The 22,917-nt window shown below is 36.1% G+C and overlaps 2 protein-coding genes across 42 annotated transcripts in view; both read left to right on the forward strand.

Moving 5' to 3' along the window:
- Positions 1-15,480: 15,480 nt before the first annotated feature.
- The window catches only part of LOC102618606 (receptor-like protein 15), a 62,667-nt gene continuing 55,230 nt past the window's right edge, over positions 15,481-22,917 (forward strand). For 9 of the 41 annotated variants that reach the window (XM_052444919.1, XM_052444925.1, XM_052444927.1 and 6 more), the window contains exons 1-6: positions 15,483-16,011; positions 16,098-16,295; positions 16,368-16,448; positions 16,540-16,605; positions 16,956-17,027; positions 17,150-17,215. In XM_052444919.1, the coding sequence (XP_052300879.1) occupies positions 15,576-16,011; positions 16,098-16,295; positions 16,368-16,448; positions 16,540-16,605; positions 16,956-17,027; positions 17,150-17,215 (919 nt within the window). In that variant the 5' untranslated portion in view covers positions 15,483-15,575. Of the gene's footprint in view, positions 16,012-16,097; positions 16,296-16,367; positions 16,449-16,539; positions 16,606-16,955; positions 17,028-17,149; positions 17,216-22,917 lie in introns of all 41 variants that reach the window. The other 32 variants (XM_052444934.1, XM_052444959.1, XM_052444945.1 and 29 more) reach the window with 20 other exon arrangements.
- Positions 19,454-20,878, forward strand: LOC127903810 (uncharacterized). Its single transcript, XM_052444977.1, has 2 exons — positions 19,454-19,585; positions 19,673-20,878. Exons 1-2 carry the CDS (start codon positions 19,540-19,542, stop codon positions 20,785-20,787), a joined length of 1,161 nt encoding a protein of 386 aa, XP_052300937.1. The 5' UTR covers positions 19,454-19,539; the 3' UTR covers positions 20,788-20,878.

The raw sequence follows: 22,917 nt of genomic DNA on the forward strand, positions 1-22,917 counted from the left end.
GGTTGGACTGGATTTGTCATGCAACCAATTGACTGGAGACATCCCATCAGAAATTGGAGAGCTCCAAAAAATTCCTGGAATGAATTTGTCTCATAATTCATTGTCAGGTTCTATACCAGAGAGCTTTTCCAATTTGAAAATGATAGAGAGCCTAGATCTGTCCCACAATAGATTAAACAGTCAAATTTGATTAGTATTAAAAATTGTTTAATTATCAAGCGATAATATGTTATTTTATGCTTATGTTATAATTTATATTTGTGTTTATGTAATATAATATGAATTATTAATTATGTTTTAAATATATTTAATTTTATGTATTTTTATGTGTTTATTAGGAGAATTATTAATTTCACGTACTTCGAGGCTCCAAACAGATAAACGGAGGTCAAATTTGGATTCCGGAGGTCCGAAAACCTTAAGATCAGTCAAGATCGGCTTAAAATTGGGCTTGTGTAAAAAAAGTTGACTTTTCCTGTTGACCGATCATTGATTGGATGATGAAATGAGCTTACAATAGATATGAGTGCATGGGATAACTGGCAATCTTGACTAAATCTCAACCGTTCATGATTCAATGGCCATGATTGTGCCACGTGGCAATGGTTGGTGAAGCAAGTTGGAGGATCCGAATCTTTGTATTCGGGTCGACCCGATCCACCCATTAACCCGTCAAATCTCAACCGTTCTTTGGGCAAATCGGACGAGTCAAATGATGCCATGTGTGATGTTGACTTTTGAAGTTTGACCAGCCATTGGATCTTGATCTAAGGGTTGTGAGGAGCACATACATGAAGCCTATGATGGACCGCAAAGCACTGGATTATGAATGTATTTTTCTATAAATAGGGCCTCATTTTTATGTTTTAGGGAGCTCTCTACAACTCTTTTCTTCTCAAATTCTCTCCATCTCCTTGTAATCTTGATTTCCAGGTGTGTTTTTAATATTTTGTATAATTATTTTCATTAATAAAATTAGTTTTATTTCCAATTTTAGTTGTTTTTATTTCTTTTAATTATAAGTAATTCAATTTTACTACTTCTTTTTATTTTAATTATGCTTAACTAAATAATATTAGTTAGGGGAAGGTGAAACTCTTAAGAAATAAATATGATTTAATCAAATTCTATGTTGAATTTTATAAATTAAATTATTTTCTATTTAATTTTATACATGTTTTATATTTTGAAAATTTGATTTATTGTAGACAAACAAATGAATTTGGCACAATAAATTCTTAAGATCTTAATATAAGGCATGGTGAAATGGTATTTTGACTTATTGTAGACAAATTAAATTTTGGCACAATAAATACTTAATCCATCATAAAATTAAAGGGAAAATAATAATAATTTGTATAATTAATCTTTTGAGTAATAAATCTAAAATAAATTGGCAAAAAGAATTTATTAAGTTTTATTTATTTCTAAGAGTGGATCCATAACCCTAACTAGTTCAATTCCATAGTTTCATTTAAATTAAGTTGTTTATATTCAAGTTTTAATTTCAATTTTTAGATAAAATAAAATAAACTAATTAAATCTTTTCTCTGTGGATCGACCTCGGACTCACCGAGTTATAATACAACAAGACACTCTTATACTTGGGAGTTAAAATTTACTTTTAAGTTGTGTCAAAATTCCTCCTCAACTAATTGAGCTCAACTTTTTATCCAACTTTAACGTGTCATACAACAACTTGTCCGGTCAAATACCAGACAAAGGCCAGTTTGCCACATTTGGTGAAAGCAGTTATAGTGGTAATCCCCATCTTTGTGGTCCAACAATTAACAAGAATTGCAACAGGGCAGAGGAAATACCAGCTACAGAACTCAATCAAGGAGAAGATGAAGGTGAATATGCATTTGATATGGTGTCATTGTATTGGAGTTTTGGTGCATCTTATATGACAGTGATATTGGGATTGTTTGCGATCCTTTGGATAAATTCCAATTGGCGTCAACAATGGTTCTATTTCATTGATGCATGTCTTGATTTATGTTACTATTGGCGGTGATCATGCAGAGCCATAAGTAGTTATATATCATTCAATTTGCTTCTCTATCTACAAATCTAGTGTACAAATACATGTTTGTTAATTCAGGTTGGTTTTAAAGGTATACTCAACTATTGTACATATGTTTTCTTTAGTTTTGGTCGATTTCAAATCTGAAAGTTCATTAATTTAATGACTTCATGCTATTTCGTCATGATGAAGGCTTGTGTTGATTCATGCAGGTTATTAATTAACTTCCATTCCATTTCTTTGAAATTGTCACATGCTTTTATGTATGTTACATGTATTTTGGTTTCTCCAAGCTGGATTTCTCTGAGCTTATTGTGCATTTTCCCTGCTGGCCATTCAGCTTATTCAGCTTATTGGTTTTCCTAGACGATTAAACTACCAATATTTAGGGGGAAAAAGTTACAATCCCATTGAACTAATTCTTTTTGCTGATTCCCCACAAGGCAAGTCTTTGGTGGCTATGAGTCCATGATTGAATCAATTCTATATCGTTTCCATCGATCCGTGATTGAATCAATTCCATATCATTTCCAAACTACGATGGACGAAAGCAATCCAACATAAAGGCTAGAAATAAAATATCTTTTACCTTAAAAATAAATCTTATGACAGTCAAGGTACAATCAAGATGGTAATAGAACCAAAGAAGTTGTGACCAAGTGCATAAAGGTTTACAACATACTACAGCTTGTTCAGTTTTCATATGACAATAAGTTGTGAGTGTTGGACTTATTGTTATTTTGTGCCCTAAAAACATGTGATAAATAACAATTTCTGAATTTCATAAAATTAATTTATTCATATTTATTTGAGCATGCATCATTAGCCCTCATTTATAAAGTATTTGATTCATGTATTAGGCATTTGATGCCAATAAATTACAAGTTCTTTATAAATAAAAGATTGTTCACAGGGGCATTTCATTATGTAAGGCTATAACTTTTCTACTTCTATTGTGAGTGATTTTATCTTGACCATTGAAGTGGAGATTTGAGTGGAACAGTTAATATGAATATGTGATATGCATATTGAATTAGATATTGAATTATAATCTAATTTAACATATGTCGTTGATCATAATTCACATAAGCTTTAATAAGCTTAATCGACCTTAATCCTGAGTGGATAATGAACTTACATTAATGTATTATGTCTTTTGAGTTATCACGGAATGAGATCCATATAAACAGTCAAAACCTCAATAGCTTGGAGATATAATTTTCACGGATCATGGGAACATATACTTATAAGATGAAATTTGTACTATTGATGCTTACCTAAGCTGTTTGTGGTACATGATCATTTAGATCTATGGCTACAATTTATTCAATAAATTGTTTATTGAATAATAATATTTATTTGTAAATTTATTTACAAATATATATATATATAGATAGATAGATAGATAGATAGATAGATAGATAGATAGATATTTTAAAAATGATCATTTGAACAAATAATGACTTAGGGGTAAATATGTAATTAATAGACACGACATTTGTTAATGGCCTATCTTTAATTATGAGCATCATATGAAGAGTTAAAGAGGCTACTATTGGTCTAAGACTGAGGCTAAAATTAATTAAAAGGAGCCCTAATTAATTGGGATTTTATTTAATTATAGGCGTTATTAGAGAGCAACTTTAGGCTTTTAGTGGAATAGCCTATGTTTTACTTAGTAGTTTTGGTGTGTCATGAGATGATTGGTCTTTAAGTATTAAGTTGAGCTAGAAAGCCTATGGGTCTACAGTGCTACCTCAATTCCTAATCAAAATCTGACTCTAATAAATGCCTGTATAAATGAGAGGAAACTAGAATAGAAAGATGATTTAACATATAGTTTTTCTTGATTTTCGTCTCCTGCATGGTAATTAGAGTTATCTACATGGTTACATGTGTGACGAAGACAATTAAGGATAGCAGAGAAGATTGCAACTATATTCTGCAGATCTTTGATCTTTAACAAGAAATTAAGGTATTTCTCTAATCCTATGCACGTATGCATAATCAAGAAAATTTATTGTCTTTCATTAATTTCATAAAATAGAAAAGTATTTTTTTTTTTTTTTAGATTTGATTTTCCAATAGTGAGAACTAATCAAGCTTTCAATAACTTAACCAAATTGATAAGGGAACAAATTGATGAGTCTTTCAAACAAGTCCTGTGAATATGAAATGGTTAGCTTCACTTGGGCGGAGGAATATATCAAAGAACAAATGCCTATTTCTGTTGTTGCACGGCTTGGTCACATTTTCATCACAAGGCACTGTCTGGTTCCCAGCCTGAGGGCTCCAGTATCTTACACCTTCAGCTATTGCCCAAAGACCCTTAATTCAGATCAACAGATGCTATAGAGAAGATCTGATGAAATCTTAATCAAGATTGATAACGTACCAAGAGGATGATAATTGAAACACAAAGGACAAACAAGAATTGAAATGAACAAAGAATCGAAAAACAAAGAACAGAGGGATATAACATGGTTCAACTAATTCTCATTAGCTTACCTCTGCGGAGGAACAAATTGACAGGCCTTTCATTGATTGATCTTCAAGATAAAAAGAGTTTATAGAGTACCTAGCATGCATAGAATATTAACCCCTTATTGCAGAGTCTATATTCTCCTTTATACTCCTCAGTGTAACTCCGGTTTGTTGCACTAGAATCAATGGCATTCAACAGTCTGTAATGACCCAGATGCAATTCCAGAAATTCACGTAGTCACGTGCGAGACACGAGTGATACCAACGTTTAACAACCTGAATCCAAGCTTCTTTATTTGCGTTCATCTCATGTGCTTCATTAAACCAGAAATGATAATGCATGAAGTCGTTTCAATGAGTATTTAGTGAACACATCAAAATGCTGCGACTGATGTCGTTTTTCCTGAATTAATAAGCACTCAAAATGCACAATATGCATGTCATTTTGAAGCCATTTGAATTGTTTCACTAGTTACACAACAATTTCGATTTATATCAATGCAACATGTTTACACAACAAGCCATTTTGTGTGGTATGTCATGCACCGCTTGGAGAAAAAAAAAAAAACAAACAAAAGCCAAACGTGTTTAGGAAAATAAGTGGCCAGCTGCCCATTGGATGCAATACACAATATAAGAAAGCTTGCTTTTTGCAGCATTTGATGAACGCTGCATTAAGTCTTACATTGAATTGGTTAATGAGCATGTTAACTTGAAAAAAAAAATATAAAAGAGAAACAAAGCAAAAGCAATACGTGGAAAATATATATATGATAACAATAAATAGTACTAAAAAAAGCTTACACTGAACTATGAAAAAAGAAAGTTTTTAGCTACAGTTGTATTTCTTTCCAATTGATCACATGTGCCAAGATCCTGTCAAATGAACCCAAAAAAAATGTTAGCTGAATTCAAATTGTTTCAAGTATAACAAGCACAAAAAAGGAACCCAAAAAAAAAAAAAGAATAAAACAAAGAAAACATCTATACACAAATTATACAAAAATGTCCTCACAATCCTTTCTAACATGTTGTATATCCTCATTCGTTTTATAAGGTAAGTTAAGTACTGATGCATCTAATATTGTATAAGAAGTAAAATCTGAATCTTTGTACATCTCCATATCATAGGATCGTCGTGATGGTGCTTTCAACATAATATAATATGATGATGTATCATCTATCCTAGAATAGAACACTTATTTTGCTTGTGAAGCAAAAATAAATATCGTTTTCAAATTGTTTCTGTCCTTTCCGAAGATTCACTATCGTAAACCCATCTTCAATTTTAATGCCATTAATAATGTTCTTCCAATCACACTTGAACAAAGGAACCCGAAATGTATGGTAATCCAATAAAATGATGTCCTTTATTATTCCATAGTAAATGATCTTTTCCAGAACTTGGTTGTTGTCTTTTGCACTTGATCTGCATATTGTTTCTGCTTCAATAGACCACTATTTTTTGTAGACTTCTCATTTTCTTTTGTGTGGAAACGAATTCCATTAATAATGTATCCAGGATATGACATTATATATCTTCTTGGTCCATATGCAAGCCATTTCAATGTCTCATTGACCCCACTTTCTTGGAACTTAATCTGTTTCAATTAAATTTCTATTAGCATATAAAAGTGCATATATTTTATAGTTAACTAAAGTTACATACTATACAACCTTGTCTGACAGTCAAGTGCAAAATGTCTCCGTGTGCCTTTTTTGAAGTAAAGCTTCACTCTTTGGTCTACACAATCGTCTATCTAAAGATTTCAACTCCATTTTGTGCATTCTATATATAAAAATAAAAGAAAAATTTAAGACTAAAATAATTGTAAATAATGTAAGGCTGAATTTCATTATACTTATTCAATATATGGTTCCACTTCTACAGTATTATATAACACATAACGATGTGCAATATGTAATAATTCATCAGATAATATAGTTGGCTTTCCACCCATGAGTGGACGCCCTCATACTAATTGTTCATAGCAATCACGTTTAGTACCTACTGCATTCACTTGCTTGCAAAACCTCATGGCCTCTTCAGCAAGTTAACATTCAACTATGCATCCTTCAGGTCGTGCACTATTAACATATCCTTTTAATTTTTTCATAATTCTAAAAAAAAAATTAGATTAAAAAAATCAATATATTTAAGTATTTAGCATAAAGTAAAATGAAATATAATGTAAAAGAGAAATTATAGTTAATACCTCTCAAAAGAATACATCCAACGATATTGCACTGGACCACATTGTTGGGCTTCACGTCCTAAGTGGATTGTCAAGTGAACCATGATGTCGAAAAAAGAAGGCGGAAAATACATCTCGAGCATACATAAAGTCTCAGCAAAATCATTTTCCATCTCTTCCGACTTAGTTCCATCAATCACTCTTTGGCATAATTCATTGAAGAATGTGGAAAGTCGAAATATTGCAGTTTGTGGTCCCTTTGGTAAAAGCCCCCTAATTGCTACTGATAACAATTGTTGCATTAAAATGTGATAATCATGAGATTTCAGACCTGTGATTTTACATTCTTCAACTGAAATGCACTTTCCAATGTTAGAACTGTATCCGTATGGCAACTTCAAATTAAACAATCTCTTACAAAATGGTTGCTTCTCTAGTTTAGAAAGCGTATGCATGGCTGCTGATAAACGTATTCCATTCTCTTCTAACTTTGGATGCAAATTAGGTCTAATTCTCAGTTCTTCTAAATCTTTACGAGATTTCAACCCATCTTTTGATTTTCCTTTCAAATCTAACAGTGTACTAGTGATGCTATCGCATACAATTTTTTCCACATGCATTACATCCAAGTTATGACGCAAGACTAAACCGTGAAAATAATTTTAAAAAAGTTATTATTTGAATAAATATTTACAATGTCATCATATAAAACTAATCATAATCATATTCTTCAATTTATTACTGATTATGATATTCAATCAATTATAATCATAGATTTGAATTTATTACTTAATATGATTATTATAATTAATTAATCTAACGAGATAGACGATAACCGCAAGAAAAAAAAACATTGCCACTTAGCGTGCAGAAGCAGAATCCGCCAAAGCCGAACCTGCTCGGCCCCACCTCCACAGTCGCCAATGGATAAGCCAAGAAAACAAAAAATAAACAAATGTGAGATAAATACGTTTAGATCCCTGAATTTATTAAATTTACAGATAAAGACAATCTACTTCTTTTCGTGGCGATTTGTCATTAGGGTACCTTTCAAATTATTATTATAAACAAATAAATGTGGCAGTAAGGATTATTTGACCAATATATTTTAAAAAAATGATTTTACCCGTTAATATATTACGAATTTTAGTCGATTTAAATTAACATAAAATAATATTATTATTAAGAATATTAATTAATACAAAATCTTTTTTGACACATGAAGCTGTCTCTATCATAATAATTATTTGACTAATTCATCATATTATGTTGATTCATTTTTTTTAATTTCAAGTCTCAACTGTTATACCTTTAAATTATTCAAATAAATAAATAAATGTAGTGGTAAGGATGATTTGAATCATATTATAAAAAAAAATTATTTAATCCATTAATATACCATGAGTTTCAGTGGTTTTTAGTTGACAAAAAATGATATTACTAGTCATGCATTATTAAAATTTTTTGACAGGTGGACCTGTGTATCACAATAAAGGTATTATTATTTCCTATTCTAAACATTAGCTATTATCATATCAAAACTCATTGTTAAGTTTAATGTAAAATGCATGGCACACATTATGACATTATAAGTCTAATTAATATTTTAAAATTTTAATGAAATTAATAAATAAGTTGAATTCGTTTGGTTAAATTTAATATGATTCAAATTTGATATGCTAATTCAAATTGTCACATACATATATGATCACGTATTACATAAGGATTTGCGTCAAAGTAACTACAAACTGTATTTTCATTTAAGATTTTACAAAATTTGGGTGTCTAAACGTTATCATTACGAAAAAACAATTTAAAAAAATAAAATCTTAAGAATTGGTCCCCCAATAATAATTCTGAGATTATTTCCTCAATGGGTGGAGCATGACAGTTGAACTAATTCTGAGATTAGTTATTAAAACACAGTGCAATCCTGTCTCACTATGCTTTTAGTGAGCATTTGTCTTTGACATTCTTTGATGCTTATGTTTACTATCATGGAGTTTACTATCATGGAGTGACATTCTGTGACGCAAGCTGTCTGGCTTCCATTTTAAAGTTTTTTCTTAATTACTGGGTGGACTGAATACTTGTATTAATATACATTTTCTTGCTTTACAGGGTGAAGTGGAGCGCATGTTTTCTTGCTTGGTAATTGAGTGGCTTAAAGTAGTGGTCTGCTGCAGTTTTTATAACAAATATTGATCAGAAGATATTTCCTCAATGGGTGGAGCTTGTTCTAGGAAGAGAGACCAAGTAGACAATGAAGATGGTTTGCACGGAGGGGTTTGTGGAAGATATCAAAAAGTTGTAGTTCAAAGTGGTTGATGACCTCATTTTCAAGACCTCCTTTGGATATTCAACGAGGCGAAGGGAAATGTCCATCCCTTAGGGAGTTGTGTGCTTACAAAATTCGTGAGGTATGCTGTGTTCATCTCATGCGTGGTTGAAGACCTCAACAGCTTGTTTTCTGTTCTGATCTTTACGGTAAAGCCATCACTGAGTCTCAAGCAATTGTCGCCCGAGCTGCGAATGCCGTGAACTCATTTAGTACAAAGACATTCTGCAATGTGGAACCAGCACAAGCATTAAACCCAATACTCCAGGCCGTGTTGGCAAAGTCCTCCCCCATCATGGTACAAAGTGAATGTTGATGCGGCTGTTAGTTCTACGGAAGATCGTGCTGGCATTGGAGTATTGGTTTGTAATTCGACAGGAGAGGTTATGGCAGCTTCTATCTGTACGGTGATTTTCTCCAGAGATATAGAGTTTGTGGAAGCTGTTGCTGTGCACAATGGCCTGCAATTGGTGATGGATATTGGGTTGGCTCCAGCAATAATTGAGTCAGATTCTTTCAATGTCGTCAATCTTATTAATAACAAAATACACAGTAGATGTGAAGTGGGGTGGTTAATCTCCGACGTTCAAGAAGTCTTATCTTCCTCTGAGAGCTCTTTTCAAGTGAAATTTGCTCCACGGTCCTGCAATGAAGTTGCACATCATCTTTCTAAATTAGCTCTCTGTAATTCCATGGAGAAAGTTTGGTTAGAAGAAGTTCCAACTGAGATCGCAGCTTATGTATGTAAAGATAAATCACTGTAATAGTTTTCTATTAATAAAATTTTAATTTAAAAAAAAAAAAGAGGCATCTGTTGATTAATGAAGTTTATAAATTATTTCAACTTAATTCGAGGGGCAAGGGGAAGTTAATTACATCATAAATAACCAGCAAGATAACTTACACCAGCTATCATTAATTCATGGATAACTAATGATGAATTTGAGAACCCTCTCTTAGTGATGACAACAAGGACTTAAGGGAAAAAAAAAAGTCCAAGTTAGGCCCAAACCCTCTATTTAAAAAAATAAATTATAAATTAAAATTTAAAAAATAATGAAAAATGCTTAAATTTCTAATTTATATGTCAATAATGAATCAGAAAATCAAGAATTATAATATAAGTCTCTTTTAAGTGTTAATTAATTAAGAGAGTGCTTAAATTAGAGAATCCAATATTAAAAAATTAAATCTCTAAGCTTTTATTTGCTTTATTTTATTTAATTCATTATTTATTATAACAATTTATTAATTATTAATTTATTTCAAATTTATAACAATTTAAAAAATATTAAAAAAATAAGTGAAAACTCAATCCTGACCTTTAGACTTTCCCTCTAATAAGCTTGAGCTTAGGCTTGAAAAAGCTCAGCCCAAGCCCGCATTTTGCCGTCTTTACTCTTAGTCAACTTGGATCATTTTTCTCCAAGACAATATTCATCCTATGTGACAAGGATTGAAGCAAAGATGAGGACAAAAACTATTAATTACCGAGAGTGATTATCTCTTTTTTTTTTAATTACCGAGTGATTGTCCAATTTATTCAATTATTACAAAGATTTATTGTCAATCAATAAAACCGATTGACACAAAGATTGATTTTTTTTTGAGAATATCAATGCTTGAATGTATTATTTAATATATAATTCAATGTAAACCCAATCATACTCTTAAGTTATTTTTATAAATTCTCAATATCGTCTTTGGTTCTAATTCGATCTTTGATTCAAATTAATGCAAGGATACAAAGGGACTCAAGAGCTTCAGATCTCGTTTATGTGCTATTATTTTGGCGTACACCATACAGTTATTAGCTGATTATTAATTGTCACAAATTTCAATATATCAAACATCCTATCGAATTATTAATTCCAAAGCATGTTATTTAAGAATCAGTATTGGAAAAAAATTATTTGATAATTTCAATCCCGAACTTACGCTTTAATTCTTTAAATTACCTCAATTAACTTTTATTTTATTAGTTGACTATCTCCATCACCTGTTGGAAAAAATAGAATTGATGACCACCGGTAGATATGTTGCCTTAATTTGAAAGTCAGTCAACATGCATTTTTCTGCAGAGATATTACGTAACTAACAATAATAAAATAGTTTATAAACCCTTTCTTAACTGGAAATAGTTTAATATATTTCTAATAATAAACCCTTTCTTAACTGGAATCACGGGATGGGGTGAAATTTGAAGTTCACATATCACACACATTTTCAAGAAATATCCGTAACAATAAGACAGAGAAAGAAGGGCCCTTGACCAGCTTAAAGAAAATTATGAACCCAAGAGGAGAAACAAAAATTAGATTAATAACTGGAATTGGGCTAATACAAAAACCATAACCGGAGAAATAATTCAGCAATATCAATTTAACAAACACAAAAGAAACAACCCCTCATACGGACAATGAGGTAGAAAATCAATTCAGCTGCAAAAATAAATTTCCAATCACAAATTCGGACAAATCTAAAAATTTATGAATCCTAGGCTGAAGCCTTATGTAAATCAGTGTAAACTTACGGAACAAAACAAAATAAAAAAAAAATTATAGAATCACAGAGAACAAGATAGCAATTAAAAGGAAGGGGTAAAGATGACATTTTCTAAATTACCATTTATGTGAAACATCGACTGTCCAGCTTTTGAGAAGGAGAGAAGGAGTTTCATTCCATTTATGATTTTTTTTTAAATAAATACAATTTATGTTGTTGAAGTCGGGTTCCCTTGTAGCGGGTCGACGTGGGTTAGAGCATCACCAAAAAGCTCTTCAAATAAGATTTTATTACTTATTTGAAGAGTCACATCAATATTTAAGGCTCCAAAAGATATTTCAATTAAGATTCTTTAAATAAGAAATGATTCTCTCTCTTTAAATTTGGAGAGTTGATTTCTCTCTCTTCAATTTATATTTTATTACTTTTCATTGGAGAAAAAGAGAGAAGTGTTTTAATTGCTATTGACTTTTTTAAAAAAATAATTATTTAATTAAAATAATATTAATTTATTTCTATTTGAAGAATCTTTTAGAGAATATTATATTTTTTCATCCTTCTATTTGCCACATAGGTAAACAAATAGATATTTGAAGAGTAAAAGTTATAGAGGCTTTTGGAGATGCTCTTAGGTTTCGTGAGTTGTAGTTAACGTCCGGTTTGATATGACAGCCAATGATGATATGTCACGTCAGAGCGAGGGGACACGTTTAAATAAGTGACAGGCTCTTTTTTATGGGCATATTTGGGATTAGGTACATATAATTATAATAACAATAATTGACTTCCGAAAATTGTTTGTCTGGGTCCTTGTCATCTTCCTTCAATCTTTCTTCACTAGAGCACCTTCATCTACAAAAGAATGCTATGAGTGAGCCAATTCCGAGTGCGCATCTTTAGGTGCTTCGAATTAATGACTCTCGATTTGAGGGATAACGGATATTCGAGTATGATTCCCCATCTGATTAGTGAACCATTTAAATCTTCATGCTCTTCTTTTGAGAGGGAATCATGTACAATGTCATATTCTTAATCAGTTGTGTCAATTAAGAAAGTTAGATATCATGTATCTTTCAAATAACATACTTAGTGGATCAATACCATCTTGTTTTACGAATATGATATCGGAGAAAGCAGGAATATGACTTTGTACATACAATTTTTTTTTATTGACATGGGGCATTACTAGTTGAAGTAGAATTTGTGACAAATAATAGATATAAATTATATGGTTGGACTAGATTTGTCATGCAACTATTTGATTGAATGTGCAATTGATATGGTGTCATTCAGTTGGAGTTTCGGTTCATCATATGTCACATTCATCATGGGGTTTTTCGCGATACTTTGGATAAACTCATACTGGCGCAGAATGTGGATCTATTACAATCATGTATTCACTAGGCCATACGCGTGATGTGCTTTTTTGCTAAAACTAGTTCATAAATGTGATTTAATTAAAATTAGTTTACACACATCTTTCCCTTGGCTTTTGTTGGTTCGAAATCCAGACTTTTATTCATATCATTACATTACTTTATGTAGTATCACCGAAAGGCTTGTGATGATTAATGCAGTTTATAAATTATTATTATTATTATTATTATTATTATTATAACATTAATGATATAATAAATAAGTTTTTTTAAGTTGTAAAAGTGAGAAATACTAAAGAGATCTTTATTACATCATTAATGTTCGATCAAAAATTTCCTCCTCCGAGCTCGTAGTCTATGGAGGAGACTGTGTCAATGTCGGAATTCTCCGGACCAGCTCCATTTTGTTGCTTCTCCATTGAATAGTGCATTTTACACAGCCCAGTGTTCTGATAGGGCCCAATGCGAAAAAGATAAAACTCAAGTTTTTTTTGTTAACTTTGGGCCTGCCTAGATACCATGCCCAATTGTGTCTGGTAGTAACAAAAGCGGCAAGACATTCATGCCCAAAACCCCAAGAATGTTTTAATATTTAAAATTTAACATGATTCTAGATTTTTTTTTTAATAAAAAATAAACCACCATGAATCTAGTTAATAAAAAATATATAGATATACATGTGTTGTGTAGACCAGGCCAATTCTCGTGGAATTCTACAACAACCATCCTAATTCTTGAATGGCCACGAAAATTCCGCAAGCGATGAACCCCCTCTATCACAAGGAACAAAACAAAGACGAGGACGAAGACTATTAATTACCGAGAGTGATTTTCTCAATCTTTGTCAATCACTACTAAGATTCATTGCCAATCAATAATATCAATTGACACAAAGATTGATTGTCTTTTTTTTTTTTTTTTTTAGAATATCAGTGCTTGAATATATTATTTGATATATATAATTCAATGTAAACCCAATCATACTCTTAAGTTATTTATATAAATTTTCAATATTGGTATTTGATTTTAATTCGAGCTTTGATTCAAATTAATGCAAGGATACAAAGGGAGTCAAGAACTTCAGATATCCTTTCTATGTTATTAACGTATTATTTTGGTGTACGCCACAAATTTATGAGTAATTTATTAAAATGTCTAAACATGTATGAAAAATAGTTGATTATTGATTTTCACAAATTTCAATATATCAAACATCCTATCGAGTTATTAATTCCAAAGCGCATTATTTAAGAATCAATACTAGAATAAATTATTTGATAATTTCAAACCCAAACTTACGCTTAAATTCTTTAAATTATCTCAATCAACTTTTTTTTTTCTTAGTTGACCATCTTTATCAATTGTTGGAAAAAATAGAATTGAGGACTACTTGGCCTAATTTGAAAGTCAGTCAACATTTATTTTCCATGTAATGTTAATGAAGCATTTCCCTCATTGGTCCAACATTGCAACATGTGGAATTTCAGGCTTACAATTCTTCATTAGTCATTACAGAGACGAAAACTGATTGTCTTAAGTGCCAGTCACTATAAAATTTGGTTGACAGACAATATCAAGATTGACTGGCATTTCAATATATGCCACAATTTTATGAGTAATTTACTAAAATCTTTAAACATGTATGAAAATTATTTGATTACTGATTATCACAAATTTCAATATATCAAACATCCTATCAAACTACTAATTCCAAAGCATGTTATTTAAGAATCGATAATGAAATAAATTATTTGAATAAATTAATTATTGATTATCTAATAATAAAAACCAATTTATCAAAAATCTAATAAATAATTTTCAAAACCCATTAAATATTTGAGAATATCAAATATCAATGCTTGAATAGATTGTTTGATAATTCAATCCAAAACCCAATCATATAATTCAATAAATAAATAAAAAAACCAATCATAGAGGAAAAAGAGTTGATGGCCACTTGTTTGTTGGCTTAATTTGAAAGTCAGTCAACTTTAATTTTCCACGTAGTTGTAATAATATATGGAAAATTAGTTAGGGTCATTTAAATTGGACCCGTACATCTGTCCCAAGTCCATACGAAATTTCTGTTTTTGTCATTTCAAGTGATTGTAATAGTAGTGAAAAGTGTAGACTGAGAGCAATGGAAACATTTATGTGTTTTGTCATTTCGGATTAGGCCCCAATTTTATGAGTAATTAAACTAAACATGTATGAAAATTTACGTTGATTAATTATTGATTTTCTAATAAATTAATTTAAACTTATCAAACATCCAATCAAATTTTTCTCAAAACACATTATTTAATAGATTGACTGATAATGCAATGGAAATCCAAGCATACGGTTAAATTATTTAAATTCTCTCAGTCAACTTTTATTTTATTAGTTATGATTATCTCCATCAAACTATTGAAAAAATTTATAGTTTACAATCACTTTATCTATATTTTCCACGGGGTATTAATGAAGTGCTTTTCCCCGTTGGTCGAATGTTGCAAAACATGAAGTGCTTACGAGTCTTCAAAGATGGCGATGTATTGGAAAGTCTTAAAAAAGTCTTCAGCCAATCAAATTGCAAGACCTGCGATAAACTTTTAGCATAAATTGCTCTGCAATGGAAAGTTGCTCATTGCACATTTAATTTTAACCAAATGAAAAGTTGCTCTGCAATGGAAACTACTTCCTTCATTAAGTTCTCATTAATGTCACTAATTTGGATTATTGTATTGATGAATGAAATTCATGGATACAAAGCATGCTTGGAAACAGAGAGGACTGCTCTATTGGAAATCAAGAGCTTCTTCATATCAGTCAGTGATATTGGATATGATGACAAAATTCTTCCTTCATGGGTTGGTGAGGATGATGGAATGTCGTCTGATTGTTGTGATGATTGGGAGGGAGTTAAGTGCAACGCCACCACACGACGCGTGATGCAACTCTCACTCAATGAGACAATAAAATTCAACTACTCTTCGGGTTCGGGTTCTGCTTTGCTTCTGAATATGTCATTGTTTCATCCTTTTGAAGAATTGCAAAGGCTCGACTTACCTGGGAATTGGTTTACAGGCATCTATGAGAATAGAGGTCCGTATATATGTATACATTTATTTCTGGTCCATAAATATTTTGTCAGTGACTAATTAATAATAACACTTCATATGCATTTGCAGCTTACGATAGCTTTGGGAGTTTGAAGCAGCTGAAGATGTTAAATCTTGGTGATAATTTCTTCAACGACAGCATATTACCATATTTGAATACACTAACTTCACTTACCACTTTGATTCTTAGTGACAATTCCATTGAAGGTTCCAGAACCAAGCAAGGTATATACATATACGTTTCAGGCCAGCAGATATACATGTCAGGCAACTTAATTAATTTCTTAATTAAAATATATATTTATATTGTCTTGATCAAAATTAATGTTTTTTGAGCAGGATTAGCAAATTTGAGATACTTGCAAGTGTTGGATCTAAGCGGGAACTTCAATATAACTAGTGGCTCTTTAACAAGGCTAGGTAGGCTACTGAGATAATTACCAAGTTAGCACACTAATCACAACCTTCTACAATAATTTTAAAAGTAATATTTTGCTTTTCATTGGTGTAGGATTGGCAAATTTGACAAACCTGAAAAAATTGGATCTTGGTAGTTGTGGAATAACTACAATTCAAGGTACACGGCAACAAGTCACTACCCAAATTCCTTGTGATATTATTATGCTCTTAATTTTTACATATGTATAATGTCAAATTAAAACCAATTTTTGACTGGAAAACTTGATAAACTTGACTACAATATGTACACGGCAAAATTTACTTTCTAATGTCTTAGTAAAATTTAAAAAAAAAAAAGAAAAAATAAAATCATTTTTGAGTATATGATCAATTTAATTAGATCTTAATCATAAGCTTTATTACTACAATTATTTAATCTAACTTTGAAATTTGTTTCTTAATTAGATCTTAATCTTAATTTTTTTTTTCAAAGATGATTAATAAAAGTTTTCTTCTTTCTTGGTGCAGGATTAGCTAAATTAAAAAACTTGGAAGCGTTGGATTTGAGTTATAATTATTATATACACAGTTCTTTAGAAGGTAATTTTTTTAATTAAACAATTTGCTCAGTTAATTTTCATTCAATATTTATCATATTATTTTAATTAAACAATTTAGACAAGAGTGACATAACTATTATTGACAAAATTTATGTTTAACAGGATTAGCAAATTTGACAAACCTGCAAGTGTTGGATTTAAGCGATAACCAAAATTTGACAACGTTAGGTAAGCCACTGAATCTGAGATAAGAAGCAAATTAAGAATTAATATTCATCAAATGTGCAGATCACATACAATGTCTTTAAATGTAATATTTTCATTTTTTATCAGCTAGAATTCGCAGATTTGCCAAACTTGAAAATATTGAATCTTCGTGATTGTGGGATAACCACAACTCAATGTAAAATTTTTAAATAAATGTAGGCAGTTATTTTTCGTTGAAACGTGACAATTTTTTATACTTACATTAATGATTTATACCCTCAATTTCTAGCAATGTTGATGCGGGATTCTGGTTCTCCTCGTTATACGACCAGGATCTCTGCTCGATCAACTTTTTCACGACCAGGAGGTCTCCTCATAAGGCTTTTTCTCCAGATGTCCCTGCACACACAGACAAGTCAGAGTACGCCGGTTGTTTTCCCGGCGCAAACCCTCCGACGCTCAAGTCAGATATGAAGGTTCGGGGAACGCTTGCCACAGATCTTATGGCTCTTTAGTGGTTTTCTCTTCCTTTCAATTTTCTCTCTAATCTCAAAAATGCTAACCCTTTTACCTTCGTTGGCTACCTTTTTATAGGCTTCCTCTGAATCCCAGTTTTCCGCTCCTTTCGAGACAGCATGGGACTCTGACTGCTGCGTTATGGGCAAACGTGGGATCTTGCGTGTTACGCCACGGTTCTGTGAGATCTTGCGTGTTACGCCACGGTGCAGAGGAAAGCGTGGCTGTCGTGGTTCTGTGAGATCTTGCGTGTTACGCCACGGCGCAGAGGAAAGCGTGGCTGCGGTGCCTAGATTCTCGGGCTGGAGAGCATGTCTTGCCAACTGCCGTCGACTGGGTCTCCTCTCCTCTCGACCTCTAGCCGGAATGGCCTTATGCCACTTACAGGAAATTGGCTTCGCGGATGGGTGCTCGTGTGCGAGCAGGATACTCCTGCTCCTGTTTTCCCGCGCACCAGGCTTTTATGGAGCACATCGGCTCGCAGAACTTTGCCACCAGATATCTGCTCACCACGCCTGGTCTCGTCGACGTATTTCTCCCAAACACCGGTCCCCCAGTTTCTGGTGTTGGGCAATGTAGTGGACCAGCAGTAGAAACTTTGACAGTAACCGCTCGCGTGGGATTGGAAGAGGCTGCCAAGAGTCATGTCGCATTTAATTGCGGACGAGGTGACGTGGCAGAAATCCCCCCCTCCATTTGAATTTCAAACTGACGGTTATGAGATCCTCGGGATTCGGCGCTGTTAAATGCTGGCAACCCAAGAGTCCGTCCTCTTTAGGAAAGCCGAACCCTCTCGAACGGCATATTCATCGTTCACACCCTTCACTCCGTCTCCGTCTCTGTCTCTCCGGCAAAGAAGTTCCGGCGTAAAAGCCCCCATCCTTGCTTTTCTCCGATTGAAGCAGTACTTCAGGTATTACTTCTCTTTCCTCGGTCTCGGATAGTTAGTAGATAACTTCCCCTTTTCCTCTCTTTTTTTTTTTTTGTTTGGGTAGCGGTTATTTGGTGTTGTGGTTAGAGCTTAGGGAATGTCGAAAGGCAAAGAGAAAGTCATTGAGGTCGGTGACGACGAGTTGGACTTCCTGCCTAGTCTGCTCACCGATCCTGCTTTTGACCCCGGGATTCCCTTAGAGCCCACTAGGTCTAGTGTCGGGACTAGTGCTAGGAGGATGTCTCCCCAAACAACCTCCACGAGCGGAAGTGATGGTGAGGAGAGATCTTCTGGCTCTGAGGATACTTCGAGTGAGAGTGGCGAGGGTGACTCTGGTGAGGTGTCTCCATCCGGAGCGTCACGACCAGAGGGACGGGGTACAGTAGGGGGTAGAGTCTTGTCGCGTGATTATGCCATCGACTATATGGCGTGCACGACCACGTTTGACGAACTCGCTGACCTGCGTCTTAGGTATAGCATTCCTGGTCAAATACTTCTCAAGGTCCCGGGCAAGAAGGATAGCCCTAGCCGGCCTCCTAGGGGATATGTTACCCTGTATCTGGATAGCTTTAAGTATGGGCTGAGGTGTCCCTTGCAACCCTATTTCGCCCGGATACTTAGCGGGTTGAATCTATCCCCTGGTCAGTTGAACCCAAACGGTTGGAGAGTGCTCTCTGGTCTGTTCATACTGTGGGACAGATGTTTCCAAAGCGAGCCCACGGTCGACGAGGTGATGCACCTGTACCAGCTGAAAAGCAGCCCAAAAGATGCCGGCTGGTATTACTTCCAATCAAGTACCAAGACCAGGAAACCCATAACCGATCTCCCTACCGGTGGTGGTGGGAATTAGAAGAGAAAGTTCTTCTTTGCTGGGGGTCCTTGGGGTCAGGTCGCACAAATGGATGGGAAGGATTATCGGGTCCCACCCCGTTTCACGGTCCCAGGTTGCCTGCTCGCTTCAGATGTCTTGTATCCATAATTGTTCTTGTTTTATTGGCCTGTCTCTAACCAAGTGTCTGTTTGTGTTGCAGTTTCTTGGGGTGTCCACTTCTCGCTCAAACCTGACCAGCTCAAACGGGTCGAGGCGGTACTGGCCAATTCCTGCTCGAGCCGAGAATTGTTAAGTACATACAACCTGCTCGAGTCTCGCTTGATACTTCCTGGCCATAGGATGGAGGACGCTGTGATTGGGGCTCTGACCCGAAAACGTTCTCGACCTCCAACCACGAAGGGGGGCCAGGGTAAGGATGCCCCTACTGCGAAGCGGGCCAACATCGTGCAGCAGGCCCCACCCTTGAAGATTTTACCTCCTGCTCCTGAAAAAGTTGGGGAAGCTAGCGGAGCAGCCACAGATCCTGCTACCTCCTCTTCTCCTCCTGTCGGGCCTCGACCTCGCTTACCTGACAGCCGAGCTGAACACCTGGTCCCTTACCTCAATGAGTTAACTAAATTCGTGAGCAAGAAGGACCTGGAGGACTTTGACGGCCGCACCTTGGGTGAGCTGGTGGGGGCCATGCAGCATAGCGCTTTCCACCTCAGCTGCATGACTACCTATTACAAGGCCAAGGTCGGGCGCTACGACCGGAAGATGAAAGAGGACATTCAATCGGCGACGACCAGAGCTGACGTTGCCGAGAAGAAGGCAGGGGAGCTGAACCTCGAGAACCTGAACCTGATAGAGCAAGAATCACTTGCTCAAGCCAAAGCCGTTACCCTCGAGGAAGAGCTCGCCAAAGTCAAGGAGGATCTGCAAAGGCAGAAGGCTATGTACGAGGCCCAGCTCGAATCTCTCCGCGACTCCCACCGAGCTCAGGTCGAGAACATGGAGAGGGAGGCCGAGAACCAGTATGACCAGGGACTTCGGCATTCCTATCGTTGCATCATGGCCGTTCTCGGGAAGCAACACCCTGATCTGAAGATGGACGACCTTGCAGCCGGTGTTGCTCAACATATGGACGAGGAGGCGGCCAAGGAGGATGCTGAAGGGGTTGAGCCGATCGTGATTGAGGAGGAAGACTCTCCTCCTCACGCAGCTCCAGTTCCTGCTGATGTTGGCGAGGCGAGCACCCCCCCGGACGCAACTGGTGATACCCCCCCTGCTCCTGAGGAGGCCCAGCCAACCGATGCTGATCCACCATCCTTTTGACATATTTCTTTTTGCTTTGTAATGAACAACGTTTATGAATTTTATCCCCCTTGTTATTCATTAACAAATTAATAGAAATGTTTTTTGTTTACTTTCTTGTGTTGTAATTATGAATTAATTTTCGTTTGAGAATCTGCTTGTCTTTGTCTAGACGAGCAGATTCCGGCTTGGCTCATGGTTTTGCTACATGCCTTTGAAGATTTTTCAATGACTGGGATTCGGTTTGCCTTCGCGCGGTCGAGCAGATCCCAGATCCTGGCACGCTTGGCTTCTGTCTCGCCATAAGACAGGCTTTGAGACTTTGCCGAGCCTTTACATGCCTTAGGAATTTCTTCGAAGCTCAGGATTCTGCTGCCTTTTCGTGGCCGAGCAGATCCTGGCATGCTTGGCTTCTGTCTCGCCATAAGACAGGCTTTGAGACTTGACGAGCCTTTGCATGCCTTAGGAATTTCTTCGAAGCTCAGGATTCTGCTGCCTTTTCGTGGCCGAGCAGATCCTGGCATGCTTGGCTTCTGTCTCGCCATAAGACAGGCTTTGAGACTTGACGAGCCTTTGCATGCCTTAGGAATTTCTTCGAAGCTCAGGATTCTGCTGCCTTTTCGTGGCCGAGCAGATCCTGGCATGCCTTGGATGGCTTCTTCAACGCTCAGGATTCTGCTGCCTTTTCGTGGCCGAGCAGATCCTGGCATGCTTGGCTTCTGTCTCGCCATAAGACAGGCTTTGAGACTTGACGAGCCTTTGCATGCCTTAGGAATTTCTTCGAAGCTCAGGATTCTGCTGCCTTTTCGTGGCCGAGCAGATCCTGGCATGCCTTGGATGGCTTCTTCAACGCTCAGGATTCTGCTGCCTTTTCGTGGCCGAGCAGATCCTGGCATGCTTGGCTTCTGTCTCGCCATAAGACAGGCTTTGAGACTTGACGAGCCTTTGCATGCCTTAGGAATTTCTTCGAAGCTCAGGATTCTGCTGCCTTTTCGTGGCCGAGCAGATCCTGGCATGCCTTGGATGGCTTCTTCAACGCTCAGGATTCTGCTGCCTTTTCGTGGCCGAGCAGATCCTGGCATGCTTGGCTTCTGTCTCGCCATAAGACAGGCTTTGAGACTTGACGAGCCTTTGCATGCCTTAGGAATTTCTTCGAAGCTCAGGATTCTGCTGCCTTTTCGTGGCCGAGCAGATCCTGGCATGCCTTGGATGGCTTCTTCAACGCTCAGGATTCTGCTGCCTTTTCGTGGCCGAGCAGATCCTGGCATGCTTGGCTTCTGTCTCGCCATAAGACAGGCTTTGAGACTTGACGAGCCTTTGCATGCCTTAGGAATTTCTTCGAAGCTCAGGATTCTGCTGCCTTTTCGTGGCCGAGCAGATCCTGGCATGCTTGGCTTCTGTCTCGCCCTAAGACAGGCTCTGAGACTTGACGAGCCTTTGCATGCCTTAGGAATTTCTTCAGGATTGGGATTCTGCTGCCTTCTCGTGGCCGAGCAGATCCCGGCATGCTTGGCTTCTGTCTCGCCGTAAGACAGGCTCTGAGACTTGACGAGCCTTTGCATGCCTTAGGAATTTCTTCAGGATTGAGATTCTGCTGCCTTCTCGTGGCCGAGCAGATCCCGGCATGCTTGGCTTCTGTCTCGCCGTAAGACAGGCTCTGAGACTTGACGAGCCTTTGCATGCCTTAGGAATTTCTTCAGGATTGGGATTCTGCTGCCTTCTCGTGGCCGAGCAGATCCCGGCATGCTTGGCTTCTGTCTCGCCGTAAGACAGGCTATGAGACTTGACGAGCCTTTGCATGCCTTAGGAATTTCTTCGAGGATTGGGATTCTGCTGCCTTCTCGTGGCCGAGCAGATCCCGGCATGCTTGGCTTCTGTCTCGCCATAAGACAGGCTCTGAGACTTGGCGAGCCTTTGCATGCCTTAGGAATTTCTTCAGGATTGGGATTCTGCTGCCTTCTCGTGGCCGAGCAGATCCCGGCATGCTTGGCTTCTGTCTCGCCGTAAGACAGGCTCTGAGACTTGACGAGCCTTTGCATGCCTTAGGAATTTCTTCAGGATTGGGATTCTGTTGCCTTCTCGTGGCCGAGCAGATCCCGGCATGCTTGGCTTCTGTCTCGCCGTAAGACAGGCTCTGAGACTTGACGAGCC

This window comes from Citrus sinensis, chromosome 7, assembly GCF_022201045.2.
Source record: "Citrus sinensis cultivar Valencia sweet orange chromosome 7, DVS_A1.0, whole genome shotgun sequence".
Classification (NCBI taxonomy): Eukaryota; Viridiplantae; Streptophyta; class Magnoliopsida; order Sapindales; family Rutaceae; genus Citrus; species Citrus sinensis.